Source organism: Suricata suricatta, chromosome X (assembly GCF_006229205.1).
Source record: "Suricata suricatta isolate VVHF042 chromosome X, meerkat_22Aug2017_6uvM2_HiC, whole genome shotgun sequence".
NCBI lineage: Eukaryota > Metazoa > Chordata > Mammalia > Carnivora > Herpestidae > Suricata > Suricata suricatta.
This window is the reverse complement of record NC_043717.1, coordinates 58,343,222-58,360,571: the sequence shown is the minus strand read 5'-3', so window position 1 is coordinate 58,360,571 and position 17,350 is coordinate 58,343,222. Positions and strand designations below refer to the sequence as shown.

The 17,350-nt window shown below is 37.2% G+C and overlaps 1 protein-coding gene across 3 annotated transcripts in view; it reads left to right on the top strand.

Annotated features, from left to right (window-relative positions):
- BRWD3 (bromodomain and WD repeat domain containing 3) overlaps positions 1–17,350 on the top strand; it is a 192,324-nt gene that overhangs the window by 127,423 nt on the left and 47,551 nt on the right. For all 3 annotated transcript variants that reach the window (XM_029930082.1, XM_029930083.1, XM_029930081.1), the window contains 3 exons: positions 1,065–1,141; positions 1,732–1,900; positions 6,305–6,418. In XM_029930082.1, the coding sequence (XP_029785942.1) occupies positions 1,065–1,141; positions 1,732–1,900; positions 6,305–6,418 (360 nt within the window). The remainder of the gene's footprint in view (positions 1–1,064; positions 1,142–1,731; positions 1,901–6,304; positions 6,419–17,350) is intronic.

The window sequence follows — 17,350 nt, the reverse complement described above, 5'->3', positions numbered from 1 at the left end:
TTCCTTTAGATACCTTCTCTGATTTGTGCCTAAGATATTTTGTTTGAGACTATCAAACATGCCAGCAAAAGTTTGGCTTTGGGACAGTGAGAAAAGAGAGCAAGAGGAAATCTGCTCAGAGATAAAAAGGTAGAATATAAATGGTGGTAACTAGCTTACAGCCCTAGAACTGGCTGACTGTAGAATCAGCAGAGTATGCACATTTTCCATTAATCTTAAGAGAGAGAGAGAAAGTGCAGTATGAGCAGGGAGAGGCAGAGAGAGTGGAAAGAGCAACAATTCCAAGCTCAAACTCATGAAGCATGACATCATGACCTGAGCTGAAGTCAGACATTTAACTAGCTGAGCTACGCAGGCTCTCAGACAGTTCTTCAGTTCTTATCAATGATGTCCTTCCTTCTCTCCCCCACCTATGAAAATCTTGAACTGAAAAAAATGGTTAGGTATTCAGGAATTGATGTTACCTTTCTAATGTCATAATGGTGTTGTGGTTGTGTTTTAAAAAGAATCCTAGTCTTGCTAAATGTTTATAGTTAAAATGCAATTTTATAAGGATTTACTTCAAAATAATCCCTTGTGTATGAGGCAGGTGGTGATGGTACAAATAAAACAAGATAAGCAGTGAGTTATTGTCTAAACTGGAAATTGTATACACAAGGGGTAATTCCCTCTACTTTGGTATGCTTAAAATTTTACATCATAAAAAGATTATTATCTTATGGAGAGTAATTATATTAATTTGGCAGAGGCATATAGATACTTTTCAAACAATCATTTTAACATTTAAGAGGGTTCTATCTGGGAGCCTTAAGGAGTTTGTTTAGTCTTTGAAATATTAAAAGATGTCCCATACCAATAAGGTAGTAGATGGTAGAAAGCTTTAAATATCTGGTAGGCTTAGGTGTGAGTTGTAGATATATGTAGAAAGATGATTATGTACATTTTACCTGGAATGTTGTTTTGTTGGGGGAAATAGAGAAAGTGTTACAAAACAGGTAGTGTGTGCTAATTAATAATATGCTAGTTAATAACCATATATCTTGATTGCTGGCTCCTTGTTGTAGGAAGATGAAACCATTGGCACAAGTGATGCTTCTGTAGAGGATCCTGTTATTGAATGGCAAAGTGAAAGCTCGTCCAGGTAGTTTAATGGTTTAGATTTGGTCAAAATTACTTGTCCATTTTAAAACCAGAGTTAAAGTAGTGTTTTATAGTAGAAAGAGTACTGGGGTGGAAGTCCAGAGACTTGCTTCATTCTGGTCCTGCCAATATCTTTCTGGGCATGTCACCATAGGCTTTAGTTTCCTCATTTGTACAATAAAATAAGGTGCTTTGTAAATCCAAGATTCTGCATCTTAGCCGATTGTGTTTGTTTTAAAACAGCTACATTTAACCATTTCCATGGATAAGAGACATCTTTATTTAAAGAAGCTTTTGTGACTTGGACAGGAATTTTGTGTTTTATTTTATTTTATTTATCTATTTATTTTAGGAATTTTGAATATAAAATTCTGTTTTGAGAAACAAACTATTATACTTTATCCAAGAATCATTCCACTGACATCCCTTAGATAATGATGAAAAATTTACATTGTTATTTTTTCTGTTCATTTAGAACAAAAACCATGTCATTTATAATGCTATTTTATTACAAAATGATCATCTTTCAATTAGAAGGGAAACTATCCCTTTTTCTAAAACCATTTATTCATAATTTTGATATATTTTCAGTGATTCATCAAGTGAATATTCTGATTGGACAGCAGATGCTGGAATAAATTTGCAGCCTCCAAAAAGACAAACCAGACAGGCAACACAGAAGATATGCAGCAGCTCTGAGGAAGAGACTTTGAAGTCACTAGAAGAAAGGCAAAAGAAACCTAAACAAACGAGAAAGAAGGTTTGTAAATTGACAAGTCGTTTCTGTTGTTTTTGTTTTTCCCTCTGACATTAGAATATTTAATAGTAATAATATGAAGTGTTTGGAATTCAGGAACAAATGGTCAAGAAAGAATTCTTGAGACGTCGTTGGTGCTAAAAGGTGATTTTATTAAAAGCCCAGAGAGATGACTCCTGGACAGAAAGAGCTGCATGGGGGTTGCGAGGAGTGTCTGATGATATACATTCAAGTTGGGAGGGAGTTAGGAATAGTGTAATTTTTAAGGAATTTGGAAGGGCTAGCTGTTGTTAGGAAAAGGTAATTTACTACTGTCTAGTAAAGACTTAGTTTCTATGCTTAGAGGATAATTGCTAACATATCAATCTTGAGAGGGTAGTGATAAAGGAAGTGTCCAAAGATATTTTTACAGGGTACTGAAGGTTGGGCTAATCTCAGGCTAAGGTTACCTTTTGCCTCTAGCAAAGTTTTAACAATTTTTCCCCACCCTTATGCAATATTTGACTAACTTAAAATGTGTCACATTTTTTCTTTTTATTTTCTTCCTTTTTATAGTTTATTGTCAAGTTGGTTTCCGTATAACACCCAGTGCTCATCCCAACAAGAGCCCTCCTCCATGCCCATTACCCACTTCCCCTCTCCCCAACCCCCATCAGACCTGTTTGTTCTCAGTATTCAAGAGTCTCTCATGGTTTGTCTCCCTCTCTCTCCCCAACTATTTTCCCCTTCCCCTCACCCATAGTCCATTGTTATGTTTATCCTGTTCCACTTATGAGTGAAAACATATATTATCTGTCCTTCTTTGCCCGTTCTTATCTGTCCTTCTCTGTCTGACTTATTTCGCTCAGCATGACACCCTCGAGGTCCATCCACATTGCTACAAATGGCCAGATTTCATTCTTTCTCATTGCTGTTTAATACTCCATTGTATATATATAACCACATCTTCTTAATCCATTCATCAGTTGATGGACATTTAGGCTCTTTCCATGATTTGGCTATTGTTGACATTGCTGCTATGAACATTGGGGTACATGTGCCCCTATGCATCAGCACTCCTATATTCCTTGGGTAAATCCCTAGCAGTGCTATTGCAGGGTCATAGGGGAGTGCTACTGTTAATTTTTTGAAGAAGCTCCACACTGTTTTCCAGAGCGGCTGCACCAGTTTACATTCCCACCAACAGTGTAGGAGGGTCTCCGTTTCTCCACATCCTCACCAGCATCTATAGTCGCCTGATTTATGCATTTTAGCCACTCTGACCAGCATGAGGTGGTATCTCAGTGTGATTTTGATGTGTATTTCCCTGATGATGAGTGACTCTGTGCATGGTCTCATGTGCCTGTTGGCCATCTGGATGTCCTCTTTGGAGAAGGGTCTATTCATGTCTTCAACCGATCTCTTAACTGTATTACTTGTTTTTTGGATGTGTAGTTTGGTGAGTTCCTTGTAGATTTTGAATACTAGCCCTTTTTCTGATATGCCATTTGCCACTCTCTTTTCCCATTCTATAGGTTGCCTATTAGTTTTGTTGATTGTTTCCTTTGTTTTGCAGAAGCTTTTTATCTTGATGAGGTCTCAAGAGTTCATTTTTCCACTTGATTCCCTTGCCTTTGGGGATATGTCAAGTAAGAAATTGCTGCAGTTGAGTTCAAGGAGGTTGTTTCCTGCTTCCTCTTCTAGAGTTTTGAGGGTTTCCTGTCTCAAATTGAGGTTCTTCATCCATTTTGAGTTTATTTTTGTGTATGAAAGTGGTCTCGTTTCATTCTTGTGCATGTTGCTGTCCAGCTCTCCCAGCACCATCTATTGAAGAGGCTGTCTTTTTCCATTGGAGACTCTTTCCTGCTTTGTCAAAGAATGATTGGCCATACATTTATGGGTCCAGTTTTGGGTTCTCTATTCTATTCCATTGGTCTGTGTGTCTGTTTTTGTGCCAATACCATACTGTCTTGATGATTACAGGTTTATAGTATAGGTAGTGTATAGGTAAAGTCTGGGATTGTGATGCCTCCTGTTTTGGTTTTCTTCTTCAGTAATACTTTGGCGATTCTGGGTTCGTGGTTCCATATGAATTTTAGGATAGTTCTAGCTTAGAGAAGAATGCTGGTGCAATTTTGATTAGGATTGCATTGAATGTGTAGATTGCTTTGGGTAATAATGGCACTTTAACAATGTTTATTCTTCATATCCATGAGCAAGGAATGTTTTTCCATTTCTTTGTGTCTTCTTCAATTTCCCTCACGAGTTTTCTATAGTTTTCATCGTACAAGTCTTTTACATCTTTGGTAGGTTAATTCCTAGGTATTTTATGGTTTTTGGTGCAATTCTGAATGAGATCAGTTTCTTGATTTCTCTTTCTGTTGCTTCCATATTGGTGTATAAAAATGCAACCGATTTCTCTACATTGATTTTGTACCTTGCGACTTTGCTGAATTCCTGGATCAATTCTAGTAGGCTTCTGGTGGAGTCTGTCAGGTTTTCCATGTAGAGTATCATGCCATCTGTGAAAAGTGAAAGTTTGACTTCTTCTTTGCCAATTCGGATGCCTTTTATTTCCTTTGGTTGTCTGATTACTGATGCTAGGACTTCCAGCACTATGTTAAACAACAGTGGTGAGAGTGGACACCCTGTCGTGTTCCTGATTTCAGTAGGAAAGCTCTCAGTTTTTCCCCATTGAGGATGATTTTAGCTGTGGGCTTTTCATAAATGGCTTTTATGATGTTTAAGTAAGTTCCTTCTATTCAGACTTTCTCAAGGGTCTTTATTGGGAAAGGATGGTGTATTTTTGTCAAAAGCTTTTTCTGCATCTATGGACAGGATCATATGGTTTTTATCTTTTCCTTTGTTAATGTGATGTATCACATTGATTGATTTGCAAATACTGAACCAGCCCTGCAGCTCAGGAATGAATCCCACTTCATCATGGTGGATAATTCTTTTATGTGCTGTTGAATACGATTTGCAAGTATCTTGTTGAGGATTTTTACATCGGTATTCATCAAGGATTTTTGGCCTTTTTTTTTCCCCTCTTTTTTTGCTGCATCTTTGTCTGGTTTTAGGAATCAAAGTGATGCTGTCTTCGTAGAATGAGTCTGGAAGTTTTCTTTCTATTTATATTTTTTGGAATAGCTGGAGAAGAATGGGTACTAACTCTGATTTAAATGTCTGGCAAAATTCCCCAGGGAAGCCATCTGGACGAGGGCTCTTATTTGTTGGGAGATTTTTGATAACTTACTCAATTTCTTCACTAGTTATGGGCAGAGTTTTAACATTGAGGCAGTTAAGTTCCTTGAGGAACGTCACTTTTTCTATCTCAGGTACTTGTCAATTGGCTATCTGTTGTAAGGAATTTAATTTTTTTGAAATTTCTTTTGCCTTCTCTTTCTACATCAGTAACACTTGGCTTTTTTCTAAAAATAACATTCCATCTGAGAAGCTAAAATTATTTAAAATAACTGTAAAAAGAAAAAGTTTTAAATTTGTTCTGTTACCAAAAATAGAGACTAGAGTATCTTCGTTGTTATTTAAACATGTCAGTAATCACTTTTTTAAATATAATAGTTTTATTATTTAAAAAAATTTTTAACTCATTTATTTTTGAGAGAGAGGGACACACAGAGTGTAAGTGGGGGAGGGTCAGAGAGAGAGGGTGACACAGAATCAGAAGCAGGCTCCAGGCTCTTAGCTGTCAGCACAGAGCCCAATGTGGGGTTCAAACCCACGAACCATGAAATCATGACCTGAGCTGAAGTCAGCCACTTAACCGGCTGAGCCACCCAGGTGCCCCTAAATATAATAGTTTTAAATAAGAAGCCACAAGAGTATAAAAGTGTTATTCTTGTCACGTATCCAGTCATAAATTTGTTTCCATTTTTGACTTGTAAAATGAAAGGCAGAATAAATCACGTAGTACTTCTTCCATTTCTTTATATGTTTTTATTTCATCCCAGTGATGGTTTCTCCTCCTCACTATGATTTCATTTGGACTATATAAAGATAGTTATAGTTAATTGAATTGTACTTTAACAATTTATTATTTACATGATCTGTGTCCTCTTGATTTAGTAGACAGAATTATCTTCTTGACCTTCACCATTTTATTGGCAAAAAATCTTTTGTTATTTGTACTCAAATTCACATGGTATTCTAGGGACGTGAAAATTTGTTGATTTATGTCGTATATAATATCATATAATTTTCTGTCAGCCAAAATTGAGCAACATATTAAAGAATTCACTTGGTTATTTTATTGGTATAGATGTTATACATAATTACTTGGTAAATAAAAATGTTTAAAATTTGTACATTTTAGGTTTTATTATAACCTTATTTTTTTAACATTCTCTGTTACTTTTCATTCTACTGTTCATTTATTTATGGTTTATATATTTGTGAACTGTATTTTAGAAAGGAGGACTGCTTTCTATGGCAGGTGAACCCAATGAAGAATGGTTTGCTCCTCAGTGGATTTTGGATACCATACCACGACGTTCCCCATTTGTCCCACAGATGGGAGATGAGGTAATTGTAACTTGCTATAATCTTTTTTCTCCTGGGACCTCAAGAGCACTCACTTGAGTCTTAGGGCATTTATATTCTCAATTCTATTATAGTTATATGTACACTTAGCAGCTCTTCTCCATTATGTATTTCTTGTGGACAGTGATTGTATCTTACTAATTTTTTTTATCCTTTGTGTTGTTGAAAACCTATCTCTATGCTTCAGAGACAAACTATAATGTGAAGACAGAGTTTGGGATGAAGAGGCAGAATAGCTTTCCCAGGCAAAGGAAGATGCAGCAGGCTATGGCCTTCAACAACTCCAAGCCCACTGGAGGGAAGGGCTAGGCGGTGCTTTTACGTAAATATAGAATCCAGCTGATTTTGGCAGGAATTGTGTACTTGCTACCAGCCTCCCTTGTCATGTTTTTAGTGTGGTACCAGGTTCCTGAAACAAAAGGCTAAGAAGGGAGGAAGGGAGATTTGCTGAAGAGAGTTAATGACCCTAATGCTCATAGTAGCACTTTCAACAATAGCCAAATCATGGAAAGAGCCTAAATGTCCATCACCTGATGAATGGGTCAAGAAGATGTGGTATATATACACGATGGAGTACTACATGGCAATGAGAAAGAATGACGTATGGCCATTTGTAGCAAAGTGGATGGACCTCGAGGGTGTCATGCTAAGCGAAATAAGTCAGGCAGAAAAGGACAGATACCATATGTTTGCACTCATAGGTCTAACAGGAGAAACCTAACAGAGGACCATGGGGGAGGGGAAGGGGGGGAAATAGTTGGAGAGAGGGAGGGAGGCAAACCATGAGAGACTCTTGAATACTGAAAACAAACTAAGGGCTGAAGGGGAGGGGAAAAGGAGAAGGGAGTGATGGGCATGGAGGAGGGCAATTGTGGGGATGACCACTGGGTGTTATATGGATACCAACTTGATAATAAACTAAAAAAATAAAAAAATAAAAACTTTAAAAAGAAAAAAAAAGTTATAGAGGAGGGCAATTGTGGCGATGAGCACTGGATGACTTATGGAAACCAACTTGACAGTAAACTATTAAAAAAATTTAAAAAATAAAAACATTGGGGCGCCTGGGTGGCTCAGTCGGTTAAGTGTCCAGCTTCAGCTCAGGTCATGATCTCACAGTTTGTGGGTGCAAGCCCTGCATCAGGCTCTGTGCTGACAGCTAGCTCAGAGCCTGGAGCCTGCTTCAGATTCTGTGTTGCCCTCTCTCTCTGACCCTCCCTTGCTCACGCTGTCTCTCTCTGTCTCTCAAAAGTAAATAAGAAACATTAAAAAAATAAAAATAAAAATGTTAAGAAGAAAACAAAGTTACTTTAAAACCCAGCTTCACCAAAAGATTTGTGTAGCCATCTTGATTTCTGTTCAACTTTATGCTTTTTTAAGCAGTTTCACTTGTAGTATTTGACACAGTGTCTCCAGTATATTAGATGCTCAGTGAACATTGAAACACATTGATTGGCTTGTGAAGTCATGAAAATAATTATATATTTTTAAGTTAGTTACTACTTAGTAAAATTGAGTGGTATTTGGAGTCCTAATTCAAATCCTAATATTCTTTTTTTAAATAAGCCCATGCCCAACCTGATAGAAAATATACTAGAGGACAGTTACTCCTTTTAGTGATTAGTTGAATGTTATTTCATGAGGCAGGCCTTCCTACTAAGCCTGTGATTGAATTACATAACCATATTTATGATTAGTCACTCAAAAATTGGTTTAAATTCTATCTAGTGAGAAAAATTTTTTTAATTTTTAATGAAAATTCTGTTAAATTATAATATTTTAACTCAAATTGACTTGTATATTCTCTAATATATTGAATACTTATTCATATTATTAAAATGTTTCCTTTTATAAGTGTGTCTTCCAGTAAGTATTGGACTTTTGAGCAATGCTTGTTTGTTTGGTTATTTTAGTAGAACATGCTGTGATGAATGCTGTATTTAAAAACCTTAAAGAGATTTTTCAAGGGCTTATCTAAAATCACGATTTCTTGTATTTATTGCCTGTTTTATGGAAGCTTAAGGGGAGGAATTTCTTAAAGTTTTTTATTTAAATTCCAGCTACTTAAGATGGAATTTTATTAGTTTCATATATACAGTATACTGATACAATACTCCCATGCAACAGCCAGTGCTTATTACAAGTACACTCCTTAATTTCCGTCACCTATTTAACCCATAACCTTCACCCATCTCTCCTTTGGTAACCATGAGTTTATTCTCTATAGTTAAGTCTGTTTCTCTTTTTACCTTGCTCTCTCTTTTTTTTCTTTGTTCATTTCTTTTGTTTCTTAAATTCCAGATGTGTGTCAATTCATATACTATTTGTCATTCTCTGACTGATGTATTTCATTTAACATGATACTTTCTAGGTAAACTCATGTCCTTGCGAATGGCAAGATTTCATTCATTTTGATGACTCAGTAATATTCCGTTGTGTTTGTATGTGTGTATATGGATGTATATACCCCAGTGTTCATAGCAGCACTTTCAACAACAGCCAAATCATGGAAAGAGCATAAATGTCCATCACCTAATGAATGGATCAAGAAGACGTGGTATATATATATACAATGGAGTATTACATGGCAAAGAGAAAGAATGAAATCTGGGCATTTGTAGCAAAGTGGATAGACCTTGAGGGTGTTATGCTAAGCAAAATAATAAGTCAGGTGGAGAAGGACAGATACCATATGTTTTCACTCATGGGTCTAACAGGAGAAACCTAACAGAAGACCATGGGGAGGGGAAGGGGGAAAGAGTTAGGGAGAGAGAGGGAGGCAAATCATGAGAGACTCTTGAATACTGAAAACGAACTGAGGGCTGAAGGCGGGGAAGGGAGGTGATGGTCATGGAGGAAAGCACTTTTGGGGAAGACTACTGGATGTTATACAGAAACCAATTTGACAATAAACTATATATATTAAAAAAAAGATGTTCAACATGGCTCATCATCAGGGAAATACCAATCAAAACCACAATGATATACCACCTCACACATGTCGGAATGGCTAAAATCAACAACAAAAGAAACAACAGTTTTTGACAAGGATGTAGCAAAAGGGGAGCCCTCCTGCGATAATGCAAACTACCAGTGCAGCCACTGTGTAAAACAGTATGGAGGTTCCTGAAAAAGATAAAAAATAGAAGTACCCTGCAATTCAGCAACTGCACTACTAGCTATTTACCCAAAGCATACAAAATTACTAATTCAAATAAATACATGCACCCCAATGTTTATTATAGTATTATGTACAATATTTAAATTATGGAAACAGCTAAGTGTACAATGACTGATGTATGTATAAAGAAGATGTACATCTTTACCCCTCAGTTCGTTTTCAGTATTCAAGAGTCACGATTTGCCTCCCTCTCTCTCCCTAACTCTTTTTCCCCGCTTCACCTCCCCATGGTCTTCTGTTAGGTTTCTCCTGTTAGACCCATGAGTGAAAACATATGGTATCTGTCCTTCTCCATCCTGACTTATTTTGCTTAGCATGACACCCTCAAGGTCCATCCACTTTGCTACAAATGCCCAGATTTCATTCTTTCTCTTTGCCATGTAATACTCCATTGTATATATATACCACATCTTCTTGATCCATTCATCAGGTGATGGACATTTATGCTCTTTCCATGTTTGGCTGTTGTTGAAAGTGCCGCCATGAACTTTGGGGCACATGTGCTCCTATGCATCAGCACTACTGTATCCCTTGGGTAAATCCCTAGCAGTGCTATTGCTGGGTCATAGGGAAGTTCTATCAACAGTTTTTTGAGGAACCTACACACTGTTTTCCAGAGCGGCTGCACCAGTTTCCATTGCCACCAACAGTGTAGGAGGGTGCCCGTTTCTCCACATCCTCACCAGCATCTATAGTCTCTTGATTTGTTCATTCTAGCCACTCTGACCAGCGTGAGGTGGTATCTCAGTGTGGTTTTGATTTGTATTTCCCTGATGTTGAGTGATGCTGGGCATCAATTCTGGTGTCTGTCGCACATCTGGATGTCTTCTTTGGAAAAAATGTATATTCATATCTTCTCTCCATTTTTAATTGGATCATTCATTTTTTTAATATTGTGTTTTATAACTTCTACATATATTTTGGATACTAACACTTTATTAGATGTGTCATTTAGAAATATCTAATCCCATTCCGTAAGTTGCCTTTTAGTTTGTTAATTATTTCCTTCACTCTGTAGAACTTTTTATTTTGATATGATCGCAATATATTTATCTTTGCTTCTCCTTCCCTTGCCTCAGGAGACATATGTAGAAAGATGTTGACAACCAGTGTAGTGTCAGAGAAGTTAGTGTCTGTGTTCACTTCTAGGATTTTTATTGTTTCAGGTATTACATTTTGGTCTTTAAACATTTTGAATTAATTTTTCTGTATGATGTAAGAAAGTGGTACAGTTTCATTCTTCTGCATAACACTGTCCAGTTTTCCCAACACTGTTTGTTGAAGAGACTTTTCCCCATGGGATATTCTTTCCTGCTTCGTTGAAGATAAATTGACCATATAGTTGTGGGTTTATTTCTTGGTTTTCTATTCTGTTCTATTGATCTATGTGTCTACGTTTGTGTCATTACCATACTGTTTTGATCACTGCAACTTTGTAATATAACGTGAAGTCAGGAATTATGATGCCTACAGCTTTGCTTTTCAAAATAGCTTTGGCTCTTTGGAGTCTTTTGTGGTTGCATACAAATTTTAGGATTATTTTAGGATTGTTTGGTCTAGTTCTGTTAAAAACACTGCTGTTATTTTGATAGGGATTGCATAAAACACGTAGGTTGCTTTGGGTAGTATAGACATTTTAACAATATTTGTTCTTCCATTCCATGAGCATGGAATGTCTTTCCATTTCTTTGTGTTGTTTTTCAATTTCTTTCATCAGTGTTTTATAACTTTCAGAGTCTAAGTCTTTTATCTCTTTGGTTAGGTTCATTTCTCGGTATCCTGTTAGTTTGGGTACAATTATAAATACTATTCTTTCCTTAATTTCTCTTTCTGCTTAATCATTGTTAGTGTGTAGAAATGTAACAAATTTCTTTAAATTGATTTTGTATCCTGTAATTTAACTTAATTTATCAATTCCAGCAGATTTTTTGTCCAATATTTCAGGTTTTCTATGTAGAGTATAACGTGATCTGCAAATAGTGAAAACTTGAACTTCTTCCTTGCTGATTTGGATGTCATTTATTCCTTTTTGTAGTCTGATTGCCAATGCTAGTACTTCCTGTAGTGTGTTAAATGAGAGTTGTGAGGGTATCCATCCCTTCCTTGTCTTTAACCACAGAAAAGTGCTCAGTTTTTCCCCTTTGTGAATGATATTAGTTGTGGATGTTTTGTATATGGCCTTCATTATACTGAGGTATGTTTCCTATAAACCTACTTTGTTAAGGGTTTTTTTTATCATAAATGAATGTTGTACTTTCTTAAATGCTCTTTCTGCGTCTCTTAAAATGACCGTATGTTTTTTATCCTTTCTCTTATTAATGTAGTGTAGTGTATCATGTTAATTGTTTTGTGAATATTAAACCACTCATGCAACCCAGGAGTAATTTGTACTTGATCATGGTGAATTTGTTTTTAAAGTTTATTTATTTTTTTGAGAGAGAGAGAGAGAGAGAGAGAGAGAGAGAGAACATGACGGAGGGGAAGAGAGACAGGGAGAGAGAGAATCCCAAGCAGGCTCCACGCTGTCTGTGCAGAGCCCAGTGCAGGGCTTGATCCTAGAAACTGTGAGATCATGGCCTGAGCAGAAATGAAGAGCCAAACACTTAACTGACTGAGCCACCCAGGTACCCCTGTTTTTTTGTTAATGTATTGTTGGATCCAGTTTGCTAGTATTTTATGGGAATTTTTGCATCCATGTTTATTGGATATATTGGCCTGTAGTTCTCTTTTTTAGTAGTGTCTTTATCTGGTTTTGGTACCAGGGTAATGCAGGCCTCATAGACTATATTTGGATGTTTTCTTTCCTTTTCTGTTTTTTGGAATATTTTGAGAAGTATTGGCATTAACTCTTCCTTAAATGTTTGGTAGAATTTGCCTGTGAAGCCCTCTGGTCCTAGACTTGTTTTTATTTTTATTACTGATTCAATTTCTTTGCTGGTTATTGTACTCCTGAAGGTTTCTATTTCTTACTGTTTCATTTTTCTTAGGTTTTATGTTTCTAGGAATTTATCCATTTCTTCCAGTTTGTCCAATTTGTTGGCATATAGTTTTTCATGATATTATCTTACAATTGTATATCTGTGGTGTTGGTTGTTATTTCTCCTCCCTTATTTGTGCTTTTATTTATTTGGATTTTTTTTCTTTTTGTTAAGCCTGGCTAGAGGTTTATCAGGTTTTTTACACTTTTTAATGTTTATTTATCTTTGAGAGAGAGAGAGAGAGAATGAGGGGATGGGCAGAGAGAGAGAGGGAGACACAGAATCCAAAGCAGGCTCCAGGCTCTGAGCTGTCAGCATAGAACCTAATGCAGGGCTCAAACCGACAAACTGTGAGATCAAGACCTGAATGAAAGATGCTTAACCCAGTGGGCCACCGAGGCAACCCAACTTTCTTGATTTTCTTTTAAAGAAACAGCTCCTCAGCACGCCTGGGTGACTCAATTGGTTGAGTGTCCAACTCTTGATTTCAGCTCAGGTCATAATCCCAGGGTCATGGGATTGAGCCCCATGTCGGGCTCCACACAGAGCGTGGAGCCTGCTTAAGATCTCTCTCTGTCTCTCTCTCTGTCTCTCTCTCTGTCTCTCTCTCTCTCTCTCTCTCTTTCTCTGCCCTTCTCCCCAACTCACATGCTCTGTCTCTGTAAAATAAAAAAAATATTAAAAATGTTTAAAAAGTCTAAGCAACAGCTCCTGGTTTCATTAATTGGGTGTATTTTTTTTTAGTTGTCATATCATTTATTTCTTCTCTGATCTTTATTATTTACTTCTTTCTCCTGGTTTTAAGTTTTATTTCTTTTTTCCTCACTCCTTTAGGTTGAAAGTTAGGCTGTTTCTTTGAGATTTTTCTTCTTCAGTTGACCTGTTTGTTTATTAGTTTGTTTGGCTGTTAGGACTACTTTTGCTGCATCCCCAGTGTTTTGGACCATTGTGTTTTCATTTACATTTGTCTCCATGTATTTTTTTTTAATTTTTTCTTTCATTTTCTGGTTGACCCATTCATTGTTTAGTTGCATGTTATTTCACCTCCATGTTTTTGCAGTCTTTCTAGATCTTTTTTTGTGGTTGACTTCTATTTTCATGGTGTTGTGGTCAGAAAAGTTGTACGGTATGACTTTGGTCTCTTTGTATTTGCCTGTTTTGTGACCTAACACATGATCTGTTCTGTGGAATGTTCCATGTGCACTTGAAAGGAATGTGTATTCTACTGTTGTAGGATGAACTGTTTTGAATATATGTGTCAAATCCATCTGTTCCAGTGTATCATTCAAAGGCATTGTTTTCTTGTTTATTTTCTGTTTAGTTGATTCCTGTTGATGTAAATGAAGTATTAAAGTCCCCTACATTTCTCTATATCAACAATGTGGAGCCTGCTTGGGATTCTCTCATTCCCTCTCTCTGCCCCTCTCCTGCTTATGTGTGTGCACGCTCGCTCTCAAAATAAATGAATAAACTTGAAAAAAGTAAAATCCCCTACTATTATTATATAACTACCAATTAGTTCCTTTATGTTTGTTATTAACTGTTTTATATATTTGATTGTTCCATTGTTGTGTGCACCCATATTTACATTGTTATATCTTCTTGTTTGCCCCCTTTATTATGCTATAGTACCGTTTTTGTCTCTTGTTATAGTCTTTGTTTTAAAGTCTGATTTGTCTGATATAATTATTGCTACTGTTGGTTTCGTTTGACATACATTTGACTGATAAATGCTTCTCCATTCCCTTGATTTCAATCTGCAGGCATCTTTAGGTCTGAAATGAGTTTCTTATAGACAGTGTATAGATGGGTCTTGTGTTTTTATCTATTTTATCTATTCTTATACCCTGTATCTTTTTATTGTTTTGTCCATTTACCTTCATAGTAATTCAGATATGAATTTAGTACCATTTTATTACTTAATTTATCATTGTTTCCTGATATTTTCTCTGATCCTTTATAGTCTTTGTCACTTTTCATCTCTGCTTTCCCCTCAAAGAGTCCCCTTTAATATTTCTTGGCAGGGTTGGCTTAGTGATCACAAACTCCTTCAGTTTTTGTATGGGAAACTTTTTCTGGTTACGGTATTCTTGACTGCAGATTTTTCCCATTCAGAACTTTGCACATGTCATGCATTCCTCTCTGGCTGGCCAAGTTCCTTTTAGGAAATCTGCAGCTGAGCTGCCTTATGTCTTTTCTCTTGCTGACTCTTAGACTTTACTTTATGTAAATGTATTTTATACATTTAATTATAGTATGTGTTAGTTTGGCCCTCTTGTTTATTTTGATGCGAGTACTCTGTGCATCCTGGATCTAGATATCTGTTTTCTTCCCCAGATTAGGGAAAGTTTCAGCTTTTGTTTTTTCAAGTAAATTTTCTATGCCATTTTCTCTCTTCTTCCTCTTCCTCCTCTTTGACTCCTGTAATGCATACGTTATTAAGTTTGATGAAGTCACTGAGTTCTCTAAATCTCTTCTTCTGTTGCATAATTCTTTCATTTGTTCAGGTTCATTACTTTACATTATTTCTAATCTCTTCTATTTCACTCTTTATATCTGATTGTTTTTTAACTCTTTTATCTCTGTATTAAGGCTGTCACTGATGTCTTCTTTTTTTTAATGTTTATTCATTTTGGGGAGGGGGGAGGGACAGAGTGTTAGCAGGGAAGGGGCAGAGAAAGAGGGAGACACAGCAACCAAACTAGGCGCCAGGCTCTGAGCTGTCAGCACAGAGCCTGATGCATGACTCAAATTCATGACCCACAAACCATGAGAGCGTGACCTGAGCCACCCAGGTGCCCCTGATGTCTTCTCTTTTCAATACAGTATCCTTGTGAATTGGTTTAAATAATGCTTCAGGCATGTTGTTTATATCTGTTTCACTTAGATCTCTGGCCCGTGGCCTTATCTTTTTCTTTAATTTGAGATGAATTCCTCCATCTTGGTATTTTGTCTAAGTCTTTGCCTTCTTCTCTTCCTTTTTACAAAAAAAAAAAAAGTTATGCATCCTGCTCCTGAAAATAATGTTCTTATGAAGGAGAGACTATGTAGTGCCCAGGACCTGGTACTTCAGGGAGTGTCTCAGGTGTGTGCTGCTTCCTCTGCTGTTGTGTTCTGGCTGCTCTATACTTCAGGCTATTAATTTGCAGAGACTATCCTTGCCTGCTGTGGGTTGTTTTTGGTCCCCTGGACTCAATGTGATGAATTTTATCTAAGTGTGCTCTGGTCTTATGAAATGAGACCTGTCACCACCTCCATCAGAACTGAGGCTCCTCAGGGCACCTGGATGGCTCAGTCGGTTAAGTGTCTGACTTCGGCTCAGGTCATGATCTCATTGTTTGTGGGTTTGAGCCCTGCATCAGGCTCTGTGCTCACAGCTAGCTCTGAGCTTGGAGCCTGTCTTCTAATTCTGTATCTCCCTCTCTCTCTGACCCTCCCTTGCTCGCTCTGTCTCTCTCTGTCTCTCAAAAAAAAAAAAAGTTATAAAAAAGAAAAAGAACTGAGGCTGTTCAATACTCAGTACTCAGTATTCCTCAGAAGATTTGGTGTGGGTAGGGGTATCTTCTGATCTTCTGGGAGAGAAGCTTGTAGCCATTAGGACTAAGGCAAGCCTGACTGAGAAGGCCAGTTCCACCAGAGCACAGGGATGTGGGGCTTTATGTATGCTAGCTAGGCAGCCAGTGTTGGTGTTTTGCTGCTTCCTGTGGTGGTTCTATGTGTATCCTTAGGGGCAGGGGAGGGAAATGGCACCAACCACCTCCTTTGTTCCCAGAGAGATGTCTCTGTGAATGCTTTCTCTTGGGGACATGCTCTAAGAAGAGCAAAAAATCTCCCCAGTTTGTGCTCCACACACTCTTCATTTAACTGTATCCCTACTGTCTGCACCCGTGTTCTTTGCCTTCCTTCTGTCTAGGAGCAGGGCAGTGCCCTTCTGGCTCTATACCAGCCAAGCACACTGTTCTTTAAAACTCTAGACCTTAACAAAGCCCCGCTTGTTGCAAGGCCTTACAAAATTTAAGCCCTGTCTTTTTCTAAGCCAATGGGTTTGGGGAAATGTTCTCCTTGTGTGTACCCCTATGAGCTCCTCTCCCCCACTTCATGACCATGGCTCCCTCCCCTTCTCCCTACCCGTAGCAATCCATTTCTCCCCTAAGCCATGTCTCCACTTCTTACCTTCTTCAATGAGGCCTCTTCTCTCCCTTCAGTTTTGGAGTTTGTTCTGCCAGTTTTCAGGTCTATTTCTGTGGTATTTAGGATGATTTGATATTTATCTAGTTAGGTTCTTAGAGTGACGGGAGCATGGGGTCTTTTTGCTCTGCTGCCATCTTCCTCTAAGGAGAGTAATTTTTAATTAATCTTAGAAGAATTTACAAAAGAAAATGACATTCTGTATATTCTATGTCTGATGAGACACCTCTGTATAGGACCATATTTACCCTGATGGAATCAGTTTCCCTCTACTTTGTTAAATTTAGAATATGCTTATATGCCTCTGGAGTAGTATGTATTAGGTAATGACAATTGTGCAGGTAACGGAGGAGGTACATAAGTGAATCAGTCAGTGAAATACATAAATTAAACAATGTTTTTAAAGAACTCATAAAACTCATACTTCTAATGGAGGAGTTATATAAATCAGACAGTGAAATACATAAACAATGTTTTTAAAGAATTAATAAAATTCATACTATGTATAAAATCAATCATCTCTCAATGGCAGCATTACTTTTTATTTTAAATGTTAAGCCTTCAGTA